Source organism: Lepus europaeus, chromosome 4 (genome assembly GCF_033115175.1).
Source record: "Lepus europaeus isolate LE1 chromosome 4, mLepTim1.pri, whole genome shotgun sequence".
In the NCBI taxonomy this organism is placed as follows: domain Eukaryota; kingdom Metazoa; phylum Chordata; class Mammalia; order Lagomorpha; family Leporidae; genus Lepus; species Lepus europaeus.
In genome coordinates this window covers 39,495,737-39,517,487 of record NC_084830.1, presented here as the reverse complement: position 1 = coordinate 39,517,487, position 21,751 = coordinate 39,495,737, and the positions used below count along the sequence as shown (strand labels likewise).

General features: G+C 38.0%; 1 protein-coding gene across 19 annotated transcripts in view; it reads left to right on the top strand.

The window, feature by feature from the left end:
• The window catches only part of RIMS2 (regulating synaptic membrane exocytosis 2), a 753,630-nt gene that overhangs the window by 208,768 nt on the left and 523,111 nt on the right, over window positions 1–21,751 (top strand). For all 19 annotated transcript variants that reach the window (XM_062188147.1, XM_062188136.1, XM_062188128.1 and 16 more), the window contains one exon: window positions 11,931–12,141. In XM_062188147.1, the coding sequence (XP_062044131.1) occupies window positions 11,931–12,141 (211 nt within the window). The remainder of the gene's footprint in view (window positions 1–11,930; window positions 12,142–21,751) is intronic.

The following is a 21,751-nucleotide window of genomic DNA, read 5'->3' as shown; positions in this document are numbered from 1 at the left end:
AGGCCATAGCAGAGAGGTGAATTGGAAGAGGAGCATCCGGGACTAGAACCGGCGCCCATATGGGATGCCGGCGTGTCAGGCCAGGGCTTTGACCCACTGTGTTACAATGCTGGCCCCCGAATATGTCTTGAAATGTGGTTGTGGTGTTTCCAACTTTATTTTTATTGTTTAGGAATGCTTTAGCTATTCTGAGTCTCCTGGTTTCCATGTGAATTATAGGGTCATTTTTGACAGATCTGTTAAGAACGTCTTTAGTTTGGTTGGGATCACAGTGAATCTATAAATTGCTTTGGGTGTTATGGACATTTTGATTATATTAATTCTTCCAATTCATGAACATGGAAGATGTTTCCCTTTTTTGTGTCTTCTTCTATTGTTTTCCTTAATGTTTTGTAATTTCCAATGTAGAAGTCTTTCATATATGTGGCTAAATTTACCCCAATATGTTTACAATTTTTTAGAGTTATTGTAAATGTGACTCATCTGGCCAGTGCCGCGGCTTAATAGGCTAATCCTCTGCCTACGGCGCCGGCACACTGGGTTCTAGTCCCAGTCGGGGCACCAGATTCCGTCCCAATTACTCCTCTTCCAGTCCACAGCTCTCTGCTGTGGCCCGGGAGTGCAGTGGAGGATGGCCCAAGTGCTTGGGCCCTGTACCCGCATGGGAAACCAGGAGAAGCACCTGGTTCCTGGCTTTGGATCAGCATGGTGCGCTGGCCGCAGCGGCCATTGGGGGGTGAACCAATGGAAAAGGAACACTTTTCTCTCTGTCTCTCTCTCTCTCTCTGTCCACTCTGCCTGTCAAAAAAAAAAAAAAAAAAGTGACTCATCTAGTGAGTTCTTTGTCATCTGTGGCATTGTTTGTGTATACATATGCTATTGATTTTTGTATGTTTATTTTATATCTGTTAGCTTGCCAAACTCTCTTATGAGTTCCAATAATCACTTAGTGGATTCTATTGTTTCCCCTATATTAGATCATATATTCTGCATATAGGGATAACATGACTTCTTCCTTTCCCATTTGTATCCACTTGATTTATTTATCTTGCCTAATGACTCTGGCTAAAATTTTCAAAATTATATTTAATAGTAATAGTGAGAGTTGGCATATTTGTCTGGTTCTGTATGTTAGTGGAAATGCTTTTCAACTTTTCCATCGTTCAATATGGTGCTGGCTGTGCATTTGTCATATACTGCCTTGACTGTGTTGAGGTATGTTCTTCTATACCAAATTTAGTTAAGTTTTTTTTTTTAATCATGAAGGGATGTTGTATTTTATCAAATGCTTTCTTTATATCTATTGAGATAATCATATGGTTTTTATGCTTCAATTTGTTAATGTGATGTGTCACATTTGTTGATTTGCATATGTTGAACCATCCCTGCATACCAGGGATAAATCCGACTTGGTTTGGATGACTGATCTTTCTAATGTTGTTAGATTTAATTAGCTAGTGTTTTGTTGAGGATTTTTGCATTTGTGTTTACCAGGGATATTGCTTTGTTGTATCTTTTTCTGGTTTTAGAATTGGGGTAATGATGGCCTCGAAGGAGTTTGGGAGGATTCCCTTTCAATTGTTTTGAAAAGTCTGAGAAGAACTGGAATTAGTTCTGCTTTGAAAGTTTGCTAGAATTCAGCAAGGAAGCCATCAGGTTTTGGGCTTTTCTTTACTGGGATGTATTTATTACTGATTCAGTCTCCATGTTGTTTATTGGTCTATTGTTTATTGGTTTTCTATGTCTCCATTAATCAATTTGAGTAGATTGTATGTGTCCAGGAATCTATCCAATTCTTCTAGATTTTCCAATTTGTTGGCATATAGCTGTTAGTGGTAATTCTTGATGATGTTTTCTTATTTCTGTGGTATTATAACATTATTGTAACATGTTTTTTTTTATCTCTGATTTTATTAATTTGTATCTTTTCCCTTTTTTTGGTTAATTGGGCCAGTGGTGAATTAATTTTATTTTTTTCAAAAAACCAGCTCTTCATTTCATTAATTCTTTATTTTTTGCTTCAATTTGATTCTTCTTTAATTTTTATTTTTATTTATTTATTTTTGACAGGCAGAGTGGACAGTGAGAGAGAGAGACAGAGAGAAAGGTCTTCCTTTTTGCCATTCGCTCACCCTCCGATGGCTGCCGTGGTCGGTGTGCTGCGGCCAGCTCACTGCGCTGATCCGAAGGCAGGAGCCAGGTGCTTATTCTGGTCTCCCATGGGGTGCAGGGCCCAAGCACTTGGGCCATCCTCCACTGCCTTCCCGGGCCACAGCAGAGAGCTGGCCTGGAAGAGGGGCAACCAGGACAGAATCTGGTGCCCCAACTGGGACTAGAACCCAGTGTGCCGGCGCCACAAGGCGGAGGATTAGCCTATTGAGCCGCGGCGCCAGCCTCTTCTTTAATTTTTTTATTATTTCTTTCCTTCTACTGATTTTGTGTTTTGTTTGTTCATATTTTTGTATGTCCTTGAAATGCATTGTTAGTTCATTTATTTGATGCCTTTCAAGTTTCTTGATGTAGCTAGTAATTGCCATAAATTTACCTCTTAGCACTGTTTTCTCTGTATCCCATAAGTTTTGATATGTTGTTTCATCATCTTCACTTGTTTCTAGGAATTTTTGTTTTCCCTCTTGATTTCTTCTATGACCAATTTGTTCAATCAGGATTTTGTTGTTTAGTTTCTCTGTGTTTGCATATTTTCTAGGGTTTCTTAAGCTGTTAATTTCTAGCTTCTTTTTCCATTGTTGTCAGAAAAGATACATGGTATGAGTACAGTTTTTTGTTTTTGTAATATGGCCTATCCTAGAGAAAGTTCCATGCACTGATGAAAAGAATGTGTATTCTGTAGCTGTGGGATGATATGTTCTCTAGATATCACTTAGGTATATTTAATTGGTAGTATGGATTTGCTCTATTGTTTCTTTATTGTTTTTTTTTTTGTCTAGTTTATTTGTCCATTGATGAAATTGGTATGTTGAAGTCCCCCGTTAATATTGTATTTATGTCTTTATCTTCCTTTAGATCCACTAACATTTGTTTTAAATAGCCAGATGCCATAGCATTGGGTCCATATGGATTTAGTATAGTCATGTCTTCCTGTTGAATTGATCTCTTAATCATTACATAATTCCCTTTGTCTTTTTTTGACAGTTTTTACATTTTAAAGTCTATATTGTCTGATATTAGGATGGCTACTTCTGCTCTTTCTGCTTTCCATTAGTATGGAATATTTTTTTTTCATCCTTACTGTATCAGTCTGTTATATCTTTGTGAATTGCAGAATATAGATGAGACTTGTTTTTTAATCTATTCAGCCAGTTTATATCTTTTAATTGGAGAATTTAGGCCACTTACATTCCAGGTTATTATTGATAAATAATACCTTGGTCTTGCCATTTTTCCATAAATATTCCTATTGTATTTGTATTTCCTTTGTATTTTACTAGGATTTTTTCTGCCTTTATATTTTTCTTGATGATGATAATTTTTCTCTGTTTCCGTGTATATCATTTGTAAGGCTGGATGAGTGATGATGAAATCTTTCAATTTCTGTTTGTTTTTGAAGATCGTTATCTCCCTTTCATTTATAAATGAGGGCTTTGCTGGGAAAAATATTCTGGATTGATAGATTTTTTTTTTCTTTTAGGACTTGGGTTATGTCTCTCTATTCACTCATAGCCTATAAAGTTTCTGATGATTATCAATCTAATAGGAGTTTCTTTGAAGGTAATCTGGTATTTCTCTTGTGTACATTTTGGGATCTCTTCTTTATGTTTTAGTTTTAAATAATTGACTAAAATGTGTCATGGTAAACATTTTCTGATTATATTTATGAAGAGTTCTCTGTGCTTGGTGTGCTTGGATGTCCCTATTTTTCTCCAAATTAGAAAAGTTTTCTGCTTTTATCATGTATACATTTGAGGTCAGATAAAAAAAAAAATCAATGCCTGGATCAATGCAACTTTTTCTAATTATTTTCTAGTTTCATTTTTTATATTTAATTTAAGTCTTTAATTCATTTTGAGATGATTTTTGTACCTGATGTGATCTAAGGGTCTAATTGCATCATTTTGCATGTAGAGATTCAGTTTTTCCTACGTCATTTATTATAGACTGTCCATTTCCTACTGTGTGTTTGTTTCTAACACAAATATCAAAAATTATTTGAATGAAAATGCATGATTTTATTTCTAGGCCCTTTATTCTATTACATTGATATATATGAATTTTTTAAAGATTTATTTATTTACTTAAGAGGCATAGTTATAGGCATAGAGAGGGAGAGAGAGAGAAAGAGAGAGAGAAAGGTTGTCCATGTGCTGGTTCACTCCCAGATGGCCACAATGGCTGGAGTTGAGTTGATCTGAAGCTAGGAGCCAAGGTCTCCCAGGTGGGTGCAGGGGCCCAAGCACTTCCGCAATCTTTTACTGTTTTCCCAGGCCAACAGCAGGGAGCTGGATTGGAAGTGGAGCAACCTGGACTCGAACTGGCCGCTCCTATGGGAAGCTGGCACTGCAGGCAGATGCTTAACTTACTAAGCCACAGCGCTGAGAGTTTGTTTTTATACTGGAAACATGCTGTTTTTTAATTATTCTTCCTTATTTATTTGAAAGGCAGAGTTACAGAGATAGAGATAGAGAGAAGGAGGGACATAGAGAGAGATCTTCCGTCAGCTGGTTCACTCCCTGAAAGACTGCAACAGCCAGGATGGGACAGTCTGAAGTCAGAAGCCAGGAGCTTCTTTCAAGTCTCTCATTTAGGTGCAGAGGTCCAAGCACTTGGGCTATCTCCTGCTTTTCCAGGTCATTAGCAGGGAGCTGGATTGGAGTGGAGCAACTGGGACTCAAACTGTTGCACATATTGGATTCTTGTGCTTCAGGCTAAGGTTTTAATTTGCTGATCCACATCGCTGCCCCCCCCCCCAAGCATTCCTTGTAAGATTAGTCTAGAACTGATGAGCTCCCTCCAATCTTATTATCTGAGAAAGTCTTTATCTTGACCTTTTTAAATTATGTAGATTTAAAATTATAATGCTTATTTTTATTTTATTTGAAAGGCAAAGAGAGACAGAGAAAGATTTTCCATCCACTAGTTTACTCTCCAAATGCCTGCAACTGCTAGGGCTGGGCCAGTCAAAAGCCAGGAAGCTGGAATTCAATGAGTCTCCCATGTAGGTGTCAGGGACCCAATTACTTGAGCCATTATCTGCTGCCTCCCATGGTACACAATAGCAGGAAGCTGGAATCAGAAGCAAAGCAGGCACTCTGATATGGTATGCAGTCATCGTAAGCAGCATCTGAAACACTGTACCAAATACCCAGTGTTTTCCTTTATTTCTTTTTTTTTTCTTAAACATTTATTTAATGAATATAAATTTCCAAGATACAGCTTATGGGTTACAATGGCTTCCCCCTCCCAAAAATTCCCTCCCACCCACAACCCTCCCCTTTCCCGCTCCCTCTCCCCTTCCAATCACATCATGATTCATTTTCAATTCTCTTTATATACAGAAGATCAGTTTAGTATATATTAGGTAACGATTTCAACAGTTTGCCCCCATATAGCAACACAAAGTGAAAAAAAATACTGTTGGAGTACTAGTTATAGCATTAAATAAGAGTGTACAGCACATTAAAGACAGAGATCCTACATAATATATTTTTTAAAAATTAATTAATTTTCTATGCCATTTCCAATTTAACACCAGGGTTTTTTTTTTTTCATTTCCAATTATCTTTATATACAGAAGATCGATTCAGTATATAATTAGTAAAGATCTCATCAGTTTGTACCCACGCAGAAACACAAAGAGTAAAAATACTGTTTCAATACTAGTTATAGCATCACTGCACATTAGACAACACATTAAACACAGATCTCACATGGGATGTAAGTACACAGTGACTCCTTTTGCTGACTTAACAATTTGACACTCCTGTTCATGGCGTCAGTAATCTCCCTAGGCTCTAGTCATGAGTTGTCAAGGCAATGGGAGCCTTTTGAGTTCGCCAACTTCGATCTTATTCCTACAGGGTCATAGTTAAAGTGGAAGTTCTCTCCTCCCTTCAGAGAAAGGTACCTCCTTCTTTGATGGCCCCAGTTCTTTCCACTGGGATCTCACTCACAGAGATCTTTCATTTAGGTCTTCTTCTTTTTTTTTTTTTTTCTTTTCCATGGTATCTTGGCTTTCCATGCCTACAATACTCTCATGGGCTCTTGAGCCAGATCCGAATGCCTTAAGGGCTGATTCTGAGGCCAGAGTGTTGTTTAGGACGTCTGCCATTCTATGAGTCTGCTGTGTATCCCACTTCCCATGTTGGATCTTTCTCTCCCTTTTTGATTCTATCAGTTAGTATTAGTAGACACTTGTCTTGTTTGTGTGATCCCTTTGACTCTTAGACCTATCAGAGCCATCAATTGTGAACTGAAATTGATCACCTGGACTAGTGAGATGGCATTGATACATGCCACCTTGATGGGATTGTATTGGAATCCCCTGGCACATTTCTAACTCTATCATTTGGGGCAAGTCTGATTGAGCATGTCCCAAATTGTACATCTCTTCCCTCTCTTTTTCCACTCTTAAATTTAACAGGGATCACTTTTCGGTTAAAATTTAAACACCTAAGAATAATTGTGTGTTAATTACAGAGTTCAACCACTAGTACTAAAACAACAACAACAACAACAACAACAAATACTAAAAAGGATAAAGTATTACATTGTACGTCTAGAGTCAGGACAAGAGCTGATCAGGTCACTGTTTCTTATAGTGTCCATTTCACTTCAACAGGTTTCCCCTTTGGTGCTCAGTTGTCGCCGATCAGGGAAAACAAATGATATTTGTCTCTTTGGGACTGGCTTAATTCACTCAGCATGATGTTTTCCAGATTGTTCCATCTTGTTGCAAATGACCGGGTTTCATTGTTTCTTACTGCTGTATAGTATTCTATGGAGTACATGTCCCATAATTTTCTTTATCCAGTCTACTGTTGATGGGCATTTGGGTTGGTTCCAGGTCTTAGCTATTGTGAATTGAGCTGCAATAAACATTAATGTGAAGATGGCTTTTTTATTAGCCAAATTAATTTCCTTTGGGTAAATTCCAAGGAGTGGGATGGCTGGGTTGTATGGTAGGGTTATGTTCAGGTTTCTGAGGAATCTCCAGACTGACTTCCATAGTGGCCTAACCAGTTTGCATTCCCACCAACAGTGGGTTAGTGTCCCTTTTTCCCCACATCCTCTCCAGCATCTATTGTTGGTAGATTTCTGAATGTGAGCCATTCTCACCGGGGTGAGGTGAAACCTCATTGTGGTTTTGATTTGCATTTCCCTGATTGCTAGTGATGCTGAACACTTTTTCATGTGTCTGTTGGCCATTTGGATTTCCTCTTTCGAAAAATGTCTATTGAGGTCCTTGGCCCATCTCTTAAGTGGGTTGTTTGTTTTGTTGTTGTGTATTTTCTTGATTTCTTTGTAGATTCTGGTTATCAACCCTTTATCTGTAGTATAGTTTGCAAATATTTTTTCCCATTCTGTTGGTTGTCTCTTCACTTTCCTGACTGTTTCTTTTATAGTACAGAAACTTCTCAATTTGATGCAATCCCAAATGTTAATTTTGGTTTTGACTGCCTGTGCTCCTGGGGTCTTTTCCAAGAAGTCTTTGCCTGTACCTTTATCTTGCAGGGTTTCTCTAATGCTCTCTAATAATTTGATGGTGTCTGGTCATAGATTTAAGTTTTTAATCCATGTTGAGTGAATTTTTGTGTAAGGTGATAGGTATGGGTCTTGCTTCAAGCTTCTGCATGTGGAAATCCAATTTTCCCAGCACCATTTATTGAATAGGCTGTCCTTATTCCAGGGATTAGTCTTGGATCTTTGATCAAATATAAGTTGGCTGTAGATGTTTGGATTGATTTCTGGTGTTTCTATTCTGTTCCATTGGTCTATCCATCTGTTTCTGTACCAGTACCAAGCTCTTTTGATAACAACTGCCCTGTAGTATGTCGTGAAATCTGGTATTGTGATGCCTCCGGCTTTGTTTTTGTTGTACAAGATTGCTTTGGCTATTCGAGGTCTTCTGTGTCTCCATATGAATTTCAGCATCATTTTTTCCAGATCTGAGAAGAAGGTCTTCGGTATCTTGATTGGTATTGCATTGAATGTATATATTGCTTTTGGGAGAATAGACATTTTGATGATATTGATTCTTCCAATCAGTAATCTCCCTAGGCTCTAGTCATGAGCTGCCAGGGCTATGGAAGCCTTTAGAATTCGCTGACTTTGATCTTATTCCGCTAGGGTCATAGTCAAAGTGGAAGTTCTCTCCTCCCTTCAGAGAAAGGTACCTCCTTTATTTCTTAAGGACAATTTTGCTGGGTACAGTTTTCTTTGGTTGAGTTTTTTCCCTTTAGCACTTTGCATATGTATCATTTTACTTTCTTTGACTTCTGAGATTTTTGCTGAGAAGTTTGCTGCCAGTCTTATTAGAATACTTGTATATGTGATTTGCTCTTTTTCTGTTGTCTCTCTTAGGGTCCTCTGTTTAATTTCAAGTTTGATCATTATGTGTTTGATCATTAGGTATAGTCTTCTTTAGACTGAATCCAGTTGAACCTTATACTTTCCTGTATCTGAATATTTGAATCTTTTCAAGATCTGTAAAGTTTTTTTGTTATAATTTCTTTAAATGATCTTTCTGCCCCATCTCTGTCTTCTACTTTTTGAACTCCCAAAACTAAATTTTTTCTTATGATGTTGTCCTATAAATTCTATAAGCTTTCTTCATATATTTGCATTCTTTTTTTCTTCTCAGAATGTATTTTCTTTTCTTTCTTTTTTTTTTTTTTTTTTTGGACAGGCAGAGTGGATAGTGAGAGAGAGAGAGACAGAGAGAAAGGTCTTCCTTTTTGCCGTTGGTTCACCCTCCAATGGCTGCTGCGGCCTGTGCATCGCGCTGATCCGAAGCCAGGAGCCAGGTGCTTCTCCTGGTCTCCCATGCGGGTGCAGGGCCCAAGGACTTGGGCCATCCTCCACTGCCTTCCCGGGCCATAGCAGAGAGCTGGCCTGGAAGAGGGGCAACCAGGATAGATTCCGGCGCCCCAACTGGGACTAGAACCCAGTGTGCCGGCGCCGCAAGGTGGAGGATTAGCCTGTTAAGCCATGGCGCCGGCCTCTCAGAATGTATTTTCTTTTTTTTTTTTTTAACTTTTATTTAATGAATATAAATTTCCAGTGTACAGCTTATGGATTACAATGGCTTCCCCCTCCCATAACTTCCCTCCCACCTGCAACCCTCCCCTCTCACGCTCCCTCTCCCCTTCCATTTGCATCAAGAATCATTTTCAATTCTCTTTATATACAGAAGATCAATTTAGTATAAAGATTTCAACAGTTTGCACCCACATAGAAACACAAAGTGAAACATACTGTTTGAGTACTAGTTATAGCATTAAATCAAAATGTACAGCATATTAAGAACAGAGATCCCACATGAGGAGCAAGTGCACAGTGGCTCCTGTTGTTGACCCAACAAATTGACACTCTAGTTTATGGTGCCAGTAACCACCCTAGGCTGTCGTCATGAGTTGCCAAGGCTATGGAAGCCTTCCAAGTTTCCTGACTCTGATCATATTTAGACAAGGTCATAAAAGACAGAGTGAGGATAGTAACCAATGATCCTAAGAGTGGCATTTACCAGGTTTGAACAATTATACAGCTCTCAGAATGTATTTTCAAATAATCTGCCTTTGTACTCATGGATTTATTTTTTCTTCTGATTGATCAATTTTGCTGTAAGTGCTCTCTTCTGAATTTTTCACTTCATTTATTATATTTTTCATGTCCAGAATCTCTGAGTTCTTTTTATAATTTCAATCTCTTAGTTAAATTTCTCATATTAGTCATTATTTTGTTGTTGTTGTTGTTGTTTATTTCTCTATTTTCTTAAAGTTTGCCAGCTTCCTTAAAATCATTGTTTTGGTTTCTTTGTCAGATTGTTCATATAATTTCATTTATTTAGGGTCAGCTACTGGGAAATTATCATAGTTTTTGGTGGTGCTATATCTCCTTGGTTTCATGGTTTTTGTCTTCTTACATTAATGTCTACACTCAAAGAAGTAGGAACTTACTTATGCTGTACAGTTTGTTATTTTATGGGAAAGCTCTTTGGAGTCAGCCTGTCTAGAGATTCCAGGGAGTCTGTCATTGTCTGTGGAAGTGCTTGCTGCTAGAATCCTTAGGCAGTCTGGCCTGGTATCTGACCGGGCCTGTATATAGACCCTGAGCCTGTATCCTCTATGATGATGAATTTGTTGATTTGTTTCTTTAGACTTGGTCTTGGAGCTTATATTTGGGGGCTGACCTGGCATTGGAATGGGCCTTGGTCTGCATCAAGAGGGGCTGTTTAAATACTGAGATGGGCCTGGAGCCTTGTTCTGAAGAACTGGCCCGTCAGTGTGATGGTGCTCAGTCTGTGTCCTGTGGGGTGAGCCTCAGTGGTGGGTCTTCAGGGGTGGACCCGGAGCCTTTGTCCATGGGGGATATCTGTGTCTACTGTGACAAGGCATGGATCCTGTTTCTGCTGGATCATGACATTGCACAGATTAGCCTGGAGGATATAATTGTGACTGACATGGTGCTAGGCAGGCCTGAAACTTGTTTCCAAGTGTGCCTGCTTCATGTGTTAGACCAGGTATCTCCACTTGGCTGCAGCTTTTAGCTGCCTGTATGATGGCCATCTCTATCTTTTGTGTTCCTGGAAAAGGTGAAAACATCTATTAAATTTCTCCTTGGGGAGGCCTTTGCTCTTTGTTATTTACATTGTTTGCTTTAAAAGTCCAACTCTTTAATAGACTAAAGAAAAGTCATAGTTTTTGCACACTATTTATCCTTTTGTTGTTAGAATGGGAGTGACATTATTTGTAGTTTTCTAAGTCCTAAGCTGAACTCTTTATCATCTTCAAATTTCAATTTTTTATAAAAACAGTTTTATCACTATTTTTAATCACAAATAATATCATATATTTGGCATGTTTGTTGTAACCCCTTTGATTTATTGTTAAACTAAAGCCTAGTTCTAATTTACACAGCTTCATTTTTTAGTGCTTTCTCATAGTGAACTAATGTCCAGACTGTTGAACAGATTTAAACAATTAGTGAGCATATATTCAGTGTTCTCCCTTCTGTTTGAATTCTTTAGATCATCCCAATTGAGCTTGATTTGAAGGTCATAGCTTTTAATTTTACTGTATAAGTCAAATTAGCTTTCTGTATTTCTAAAGCTAAACAATTGAACTATATTTGAAATATTTTGGAGTCTGTGATCGAAAATATATTACAAATCGTAGAAATTGTAGAATTTAAAAAATATTTAACCTATTTGAAAGACAGAGTTACAGACAGAGAGAGAGGGGTGGGGTGGGGTGGGGAATCTTTCATCTACTGGTTCACTCCCCAAATGGCCTCTCAACGGGCAGGGGCTGGGGCAGGCCAAAGCCAGGAGCTTTATTCAGATCTCACACATAAATGCAGGGACCCAAGGACTTGGGCCATCTTTGGCTGATTTCTCAGGTGCATTATCAGAGAGCTAGATTGGAAACAGAGAAGCTGGGATTTGAACTTGTATCCGTATGGGATGCTGGCATTTGCAGGCATTTGCTACATTGCTAGCTCTGAAACTGTAGAATTTTTAATCAAAAGCATGTCCTCAGAAACATATTTTATGGTTTCTTAGTATGTATTTCAGAATGAATAAGTTGGCAACACTTTCAAGGTGTAAAGCGGTATATAATATTTTATTATGTAAATTGGAAAATTAAATGTTTGTTTTTTATTTTTATCCTGTAGATTTTCTTTAATAAAATTATGTTTATAAATTCCATGAAACACCAGGAAACCAATTTTTTATCTGTTTGTTTTTTCTGCAGAAAACTGCACCAGCAGTTTGAAATGTATAAGGAACAGGTAAAGAAGATGGGAGAAGAATCACAGCAGCAGCAAGAACAGAAGGGTGATGCTCCAACCTGTGGTATCTGCCACAAAACAAAGTTTGCTGATGGATGTGGCCATAACTGTTCTTATTGCCAAACAAAGTTCTGTGCTCGTTGTGGAGGTCGAGTGTCTCTACGCTCAAACAAGGTACAGAAGTGAAAATTATGTAAAACTTCTCTTTTAGTTATAAAATAAAGAAGATAACTAAATAATGTTAACCAAATAATGAAAATTTTCTCTGTTACTTTCATTTTAGACAAAGTGTACTATGTATTTCCACTGTGTTAAAATTATATTAGCCTTGTATCATGTCAGTTTATCATTTTGTTTAGAATTGTAGGATCTTAGACTTTCAAAGATGATCACAAGAATTTAGAGATTAGTTGGTCTCATTCATTTTATAAGTGCAGATAGATCCAGAGAGACTATATTCTTAAAGTCACAGAATTGATTAATGTCAGAGTTTTGATACAACTTTCTTTATTGTGACACAGATATTCACAAACATTGTAGAGTTGTTTTTCCTATAGTATACTTCTTTCCTTGTCAGAGTATCCCTTTTCAGCTTTGAGATTTTCTTTCATAATTTCATAGACTTTGAAGCTACCTTCCTCTTTTTTTTTTTTTTTTGGACAGGCGAAGTGGATAGTGAGAGACAGAGAGAAAGGTCTTCCTTTTGCCGCTGGTTCACCCTCCAATGGCTGCCGCAGTAGGCGCGCTGCGGCTGGCGCACTGCGCTGATCCGATGGCAGGAGCCAGGCGCTTCTCCTGGTCTCCCATGGGGTGCAGGGCCCAAGCACTTGGGCCATCCTCCACTGCACTCCTGGGCCACAGCAGAGAGCTGGCCTGGAAGAGGGGCAACCGGGACAGGATTGGTGCCCCCACCGGGACTAGAACCCCGTGTGCCCGCGCTGCAAGGCGGAGGATTAGCCTAGTGAGCTGCGGCGCCGGCCGCTACCTTCCTCTTTAACATTAATTAAATGATTCAGTGTGAAATTTAAAGATCTATTAAGGATTTGTGTTATACTTTCACTAGAATTTTATAGCTTATTCATACACTTTTGGTAATATGCTAATGCTACCATGCCTTGTTGAAAGCAACAAAAGAAGTATTCGAAAATGTTTGCCTCAGTAAGTTCTTTAGAATTTGCTTTTATGTCTTCATAGATGTCTTATATCCTACTTATTTATTTAGGTACCTTTTAAATAGGAAGCCTACATTTTTTTCTACATTATTTAGATGTAATTGTGGGAATTAGTTCACCTGTGTGATTTCATTTCTTCATTTTTTTCTATTATTTTCTCTTCCTTATTGTTTTGTGTAGAGTTGGTATTATTTCATCCTTAAATGTTTACTGGACTTCATCACTGAACCCATTTGGACATGTGATTTTAAATTTTAGAAAGGATTTTTTAAAGTAAAAATTTAATTTCCTTAATAAATATATTTTATTCAAATTATCATTTTTTTCTTGAATCAGCTTTGTAGTTGTATCTTTCAAGGAATTTGTATAGTCCCTCATATTTGTCTAATTCATTGGCATAAAGATGCTAATAGTAGTTGATTATTCTTTTTTTTTTAATCTTTTATTTAATGAATATAAATTTCCGAAGTACAGCTTATGGATTACAATGGCTTCCCCCCCCCATAACTTCAATCCTACCCACAACCCTCCCCTTTCCCGCTCGCTCTCCCCTTCCATTCACATCAAGATTCATTTTCAATTCTCTTTATATACAAAGATCAGTTTAGTATATATAAAGATTTCAACAGTTTGTCCTCACATAGCAACACAAAGTGAAAGAATACTGTTGGAGTACTAGTTACAGCATTAAATAACAGTGTACAGCACATTAATGACAGAGATCCTACATGATATTTTTTTTAAAAAATTGATTAATTTTCTATGTAATTTCCAATTTAACACCAAGTTTTTTTTTTTCATTTTCAATTATCTTTATATACAGAAGATTGATTCAGTATATACTAAGTAAAGATTTCATCAGTTTGCACCCACACAGAAACACAAAGTGTAAAAATACTGTTTTTTTTTTTTTTTTGGCAGGCAGAGTAGACAGTGAGAGAGAGAGAGACAGAGAGAAAGATCTTCCTTTGCCATTGGTTCACCCTCCAATGGCCGCTGCGGCTGGCGCGCTGTGGCCGGTGCACCGCACTGATCCGAAGGCAGGAGCCAGGTGCCTCTCCTGGTCTCCCATGCAGGTGCCGGGCCCAAGCAGTTGGACCATCCTCCACTGCACTCCCTGGCCACAGCAGAGAGCTGGCCTGGAAGAGGGGCAACCGGGACAGAATCCGGTGCCCTGACCAGGACTAGAACCCGGTGTGCCGGCGCCGCAAGGCAGAGGATTAGCCTATTGAGCCATGACGCCGGCCTGATTTTTCTTTTAAAACCTTAGAATCTGTAATGGTACCACCTCTTTCATTCCTTATATTGGTATTTTGTGACTTCTCTCTTTATGTCCTGCTCAGTTTGACTAGATGTTTGTTAATTTTATTGATATCCTAGAATCAACTTTTGGTTTCATGGATTTTTTCATTGTTCATTTTTGCTGTGATATTTACTACATTTTTCCTATTTACTTTGGTTAAGTTTTCTCCTTTTCTTAAGGTAGATGCCGAGATTTTTTTCTTTGAGATTTTTCTGTTTTTCTAATATAGTAATCACATTCTGTAAGTATCCCCTTGATACTACTTTAGTGGCATGCCAAAAATTCTGACATGTTGTCTTCTCATTTTCTTTCAGTTAAAAAATACTTGCACATTTTCTCTTTTCTTCTTTGACTCATGAATTACTTAATAGCATTTTATTTTTATTTAAATATTGGGGACTTTACAGAAATCTCTCTGTTAATGAATTCTAATTTAATTTCATTGTGGCTTATTTTGGTAAAATTTCCATATGTATTAAGAAGAGAATATATTCCATTTTTGGCCAGAGTATTTTTTAAACTAAAACTTATTCTTTTTATTTAAATGCATTGTGTATATTTTATTAATGTATATAGTACATTTAAGTATAGGATGCCCATGCCTTCTTAATATGTGATTAAGACCTTCTAGTTTCCTTTGTGAACACAAGAGAAATATTATAGATTAAAGTTGGTGAATTCTATATTTTAAAAAACAAGCTCTTCCACTAATTCTACCATCCTGTGAAGGCAAATATAGAAAGAACAAAGGAAGTGAGGTGGGTATTTGGTGCAGCAGTTAAAATGCCACTTGGAACACTGACATCTCAAATTGTGGTGCCTGGATTCTAGTTCCAGCTCCTTTTCAGATTCCAGCTTCTTGCCAATGTATACCCTTGGAGACAGCAGGTGATTGATTGCAGGAAACAAATGGAAGCACATTTGCAAATCAGAAAATAGGCAGTTAGTGCTTAATATTCAGGTAAGCACTCAAAGAGCTGTAGATACTACAATAGGTAGTAATAGTAGTTGTATTTTCTTTTTTTTTTTAAGGATTTTTTTTTATTTGAAAGAGTTATACAGAGAGAGGAGAGGCAGAGAGAGAGAGAGAGAGAAAGAAAAGAGAGAGAGAGAGAGAGAGAGAGAGAGAGAGAGAGAACCTCCATCTGATGGTTCACTCCCCAGCTGGCCAAAACAGCCGGAACTGTGCTGATCAGGAGCCAGGAGCCTCCTCCAGGTCTCCCATCTTCCACTGCTTTCCCAGGCCACAGCAGAGAGCTGGATTGGACGTGGAGCAGCTGGGTCTCGAACCCGTACCCATATGGGATGCCAGCGCTTCAGGCCAGGCATTAACCCACTATGCCACAGCACCAGCCCTAGGAGTAGTATTTTCACTTGAAAAAATATTCACTTGCTTTTTTCTTCAGAGCTCAAAACACAGATGACAAGAAATCTTGACATGTACTTAAAAAACAGCCACCATTCTTTTTTTTTTTTTTTTTCTTTTGCAGGCAGAGTTAGACAGTGAGAGAGAAAGACAGAGAGAAAGGTCTTCCTTCTGTTGGTTCACCCCCCAAAATGGCTGCTACGGCTGGCGCACTGCGCCTATCCGAAGCCATGAGCCAAGTGCTTATCCTGGTCTCTCATGCGGGTGCAGGGCCCAAGCACTTGGGCCATCCTCCACTGCCCTCCCAGGCCACAGCAGAGAGCTGGACTGGAAGAGGAGCAACCGGGACAGAATCCGGCGCCCTAACCGGGACTAGAACCTGGAGTGCCGGCACCACAGGTGGAGGATTAGCCTATTAAGCCACGGCGCTGGCCATCTTTTTTTTTTAAATTTAATTTATTTATTGAGAGGTAGAATTACAGACAGTGAGAGGCAGAGAGAGAGAGAGGTCTTCATCCGCTGGTTCACTCCCCAAATGGCTGCAACTGCCAGAGGAGCGCCAATCCAAAGCCAGGAGCCAGGTGCTTCTTTCCAGTTTCCCATGCGGGTGCAGGGGCCCAAGCACTTGGGCCCTCTTCTACTGCTTTCTCATGCCACAGCAGAGAGCTGGACTGGAAGAGGGGCAGCCGTTACTAGAACTGGCTCCCATATGGGATGCCGGTGCTGCAGGTGGATTAACCTACTGCACCACAGCGCCAGCCCGAAGCCACCATTCTTCATGGTCTTAAAAAATTAATGCTTTATATAAAGTCTGGAGATGTTATATGCAATACAGTCATATGCATATGCAACAGAATAATGCAATACAATACAATAAGAACCTTATTCTCACTACATTATGAACTTGTGTGTTCTTTTTTTATTAGTAAATGTGGGATATACTCTCAAAATTTGACTTATAAATAAATATTAAAGATATTTCTATAAATTCAAATTACCTCTGGGGGGCTGGCATTTGGTTCAGCTGTTGGACTGCCACTTGTGATACTTGCATCTCATATTGGTGCACCTGTGTTCAAGTCCATGCTCTGCTTCCAGTTCCAGCTTCCTGCTAGTGCACATCCTGGAAGGCAGAAATGATGGCTCAAGTAGTTGATTCCCTGCCACATAGCCAGAGTATTTTTAAGTGCCTATCAAATCAACTTGATTGAAACTGTTGTTCAAGTATAGTGTATTGTTGTTGATTTTCTGCCTGTTCATCCTATTGATTATTAGAAGAGTATTGAAATAGGTGACAGTACTGAACTTTGTCTATTTTCCCTTGCAGTTCTGTCCATTTTCATTTCATGTATTTTAGATCCATTGTGAGGGTGATGTGGCTGTGACACCAGGGTTGATTCAGCTGATCTTGCTGACTAGGTGTGTGTCCCCTTCCTCCCTCACTGCTCCCTGTGCATCCCTCCCGAAGCTGTGTGCTTGCTCGAAGAGGACGACCTTCCCTGCTAGAGGAGGTCCGGTCTTTGGTCAAGGGTATACAAGTAACTGCGCTCCCCTGCTAGAACTTCCAAAGATTAGAATTGTTATATACTCTTATTGACTTGATCCCTTTACATTATTAAGTGATTTTATTTATTCTTAGTAGTACTCTTTTCTCTACAATCTAATCTTAATATAGCTACTCCACGTTTCTGTTGGGTGGTATTAATCCATTGTGTTCCATCATCCTAAGTATAGGACAGATATGGAAACTGAAATTGAGCAATGTATATACCACTTATGGGAACTTTGAAAAAATACTATGCCATTGAAATATTTGTAGAATTGAAAACTTGAGACTTAATGGGTTAACATGCTACATGTTTTTCTATTCTTTTGCTTGAAACTTATTTGTTCCTATATACTTGAAGTACTTTTCTTATAGGCAGCATATACTTGGGCCTTGCTATGCTTTCCAGTCTGACAATCTTTGCCTTTTAATTTGCTGTTTAGACAATTGATATTTAATATGATTATTGGTGTGGTTTGATTTGATTATATCATTTGCCTTTGGTTTTCTACTTGACCTATTTTGTCTTTGTTTCTATTTTTTAATCTTATTTTGGATTACTCCTGGATTTTGTTTTTTTTCGGTGAGGAACTCCAGTTCTCAAGTGATTTTTATCATTGTTTTTTCTTCCTTTTTGACTCAAGAACTATAACTTTGTTTTGTTGTTTTATTAATCAGTTCAGTTTTTGTCATATACAACTTTAAATTATAATCAACTTTCAACCATTATTATAATATATAATGTGTATTGTAACATGCTAATAATAGAGTACTTCCATTTCTTTTCTTTTTTATTTTTTATTTTTTATTTTTTATTTTTTTTGACAGGCAGAGTGGACAGTGAGAGAGAGAGAGAGAGAGAGAGAGAGAGAAAGGTCTTCCTTTTGCCGTTGGTTCACCCTCCAATGGCCGCCGCGGTAGGCGCGCTGCGGCCGGCGCACCGCGCTGTTCCGATGGCAGGAGCCAGGTGCTTCTCCTGGTCTCCCATGGGGTGCAGGACCCAAGCACTTGGGCCATCCTCCACTGCACTCCCTAGTCACAGCAGAGAGCTGGCCTGGAAGAGGGGCAACCGGGACAGGATCGGTGCCCCAACCGGGACTAGAACCCGGTGTGCCGGCGCCGCAAGGCGGAGGATTAGCCTGTTGAGCCACGGCGCCGGCCTCCATTTCTTTTCTTTTGACTCTGTGTTATTTGTGTCTTATTTTGCTTTTTCCCATTTTATAAATTCCACAATACATCATATTCCTTTTTAAAAATGTTTATATTTAAAGATTTTTAAATAATAAGAAAAATATATACCATTTTTAGTACTAATCTTTTCTTTTTATAGATATATACTTCTATCTCTAGCCATATTTTATTTGCCTGAAGGGTTTATTTTAATATTTCTTATAATGCAAAGATGCTGATGATGAAAACTTTCAACTTTGTTTTGTTCTGAACACTTTGCCTTCATTATTTTATGAGATATTTTTGCTGAGTGTAGAATTCTAGGTTAACTTTTTTTCTTTTTGTATTTTGAAGTTATTGCTTCTTTACCTTCACCTTTTCACTGTTTCTGAAGAGAAATGTGATATTATTCACATTCTTATTTTTCTGTTCATAGTATGTACTTTTTTCTCTGGTTTCTTAAATTGTTTTAAATCTCTAGTTATGTGCAATTCAGTTACAGTGTTCTATAGTGTATTTCTATTAAAATTTCTTGTGTTTGGGTTTTGTTGAATATTTTGGATTTCTGATTTATAGTTTATAAGATTTGAGGTAATTTCGGCTATTATTTTAACATATTTATCCTGATCCCTCCACTTTCTTCTCTTATTCAGGAATTCCTATTACATATATCTTTGGCTGCTTGAAACTGTGCTATAGGTTATTTATGTTCTTTATATTAAACCAACTTTTATTTTCCTCCTGTGTTTCATTTTTTATGCTTCCTATCACTGTGCTTTTAAGTGTACTGCTCTTTTCTCCTGAACTATCAAATATTCTGTTTATATCATTCTGTATGTGGTTTTTTAATCTCAGATGAAGTTTTAAAGACTATAGTTTCAATTTTAGATTTCTTTATAATCCATGGACTCCATAACTTTTTGAACATATAGAATATGGTTGTAATTACTATTTTCATATCTTTATTTGATAACCATAATATTTATGTAAGTTCTGGGTTGATTTTGATTGATTATTCTCATTATTTTATGTGTTTTCCTGAGTCTTTGCATGTCTCATATCTTAGTTTGGATGCCAGGCATTGTAAATTTTTACCTTGTTGAGTGTTGGCTATTTTTGCATTGCTATGACTCTTTGATTTTTCTTCTAGGATATCGTTAAGTTATATAGAAACAGTTTGAATACTTTTACATTTTGCTTTTACCATTTGTTAGGTTGATATGGAACATTGCTCAGTTTAGCATTGATAATTCTATTCTGCTGAGGAAAGATTTTCCAAAGTACTTTAAAGTTTGTGAATTATGAGTTTTTCCATTCTTTCTGTTGAGAACGACCACTGTTCTCTCTAATCCCTTAAGTTTTTTTTCCCTTTCTATCAACTTTTTTTTACTTGCATGCTCACTGATCATTGCTCAGCTGCAAACATGAAGGGACCCTCTGAAGACCTCTTACATTCTTGCCTTGTTTAACTTTCTCTTCCGTGGTAACTTGTTCTATGAAATCTAGTGTTGTTGGTCTCCCTAGATTTTTGCTTTGTCTCTCCAAGTTTGCATGTATATCTTTCTGATATACATATTAAGAATCAATAAAATATTTGTTTCTGAGGATATTCCTTTGATTTAAAATTCTATTCAGAGCTGTGTTGTGATGTAATTAGTTAAGCCTCTACTTGCAATGAAAAATGACAGAGAGAGGACAGACACAAAAACATTTTCAATTCCTTGGTACTCTCCACAAATGCCCACAACAGCCAGGGCTGGATAGGACAAAAGTCAGGAGCCCAGAACTCCACCTGAGTCTCTCACATCTGTGGCAGGGACCCAAATACTTGGGCCATCACCTCCTGCACATTAGCAGGAAGCTGGATAGCTACAACTGGAATTAACACTCCCATATGGGATGCATGCATCCCAAATGGTCTAACCATTGCACCACAATAATCACCCTAGCTGTGAGCTGTTTGAGAGCAGGAATCACAGTCCTTTTATCCCAGGATTTCTAGGACCTAGCACAATATGAGAACTCTTCAATACTCAATCATGGATCTTTATCACATTATCTGCTCCTTGTCACACATACTCTCTTTTAGTTATCTATTTTTCTAACTTTATATATCACATTGACCACTCCCAAAGGAGCATCTCCAGATAGTCCACATATCTCCTACAATGAATTAGAATTTGAATGTGAGATGTGTGTTATGGTGATTCATAATAGTTATTTGAATTTCAAATTAAAGTTGGAATCTTTTTGATAGAAAGTCAGATTTGGTTGATTGTTTGACAATGTGTATGGGTCTGCCAAATAGGTTATATAGCAGGTATTTTCCTTATGCTGACTATACTAAATATGCAGTTCCAACATTTGATGAAAATATATTTAAGCTACATCTACACTGGACAATTAATTTCAAATGTATCCTAAGGATTTCAACTTAAACTTTAAATTGGTGCAGGGGTTGTGGTTTCAGAAGTTTATTTTACAGAAGAGAAAAAAATCTTTGTTGATCACTGGATATGTAGCAGGAGTAAATTGGTGCAATGGGGACATGAACCGGTACCCATATAGGATGCCACTATCGCAGGTGGTGGTTTAGCCCACTGCACCACAATGCTGGCTCCTTATCAAACATCAGGAGCAGACATAAGATATGATTCTGGCTCCTTCTCTCTCTCTCTCTCTTTTTCTCCTTCGCTCTCTCTTTCTTGATTTTGTGTACTCCATAGCTGCTAATACTCTGTGTGTTGATGATTTACAAACATGATTTCACCAGTCAGAATATTCATCTGACTCCATATCCACCTACATAATGTCCTACCGAAAAATCTTTGCTTAAATCTATTATGGATACCTCAAATCCACCTTGTCTATATTTGAATTCATGATTTCTTTCAGACGTCTTCCTCCTTGTGCGTGCGTGTGTGTATGTTTTTCTCTCAAGTTACTGTATTCTTATTCTTCTAGTAGCCCAAGTCAGACTCTAGGAGTTCTTTTCTACTTCTTCCTAATGTAAGTCTTCATCTTTTTTTTTTTTGAGATTTATTTTATTTATTTGAAAGGCAGAGAGGAAGAGAATTTCCATTTTTTTGTTTGCTTCCCAAATGGGCACAACAGCCCAGGCTGGGCAAGCTGAAACCACCATCTTTTGCTGCCGTTCAGGAACATTAGCAGGGAACAGAGCAGCTGGAACTCAAGTCTGCTATCTAGATATGGAGTGTCCATGTCAC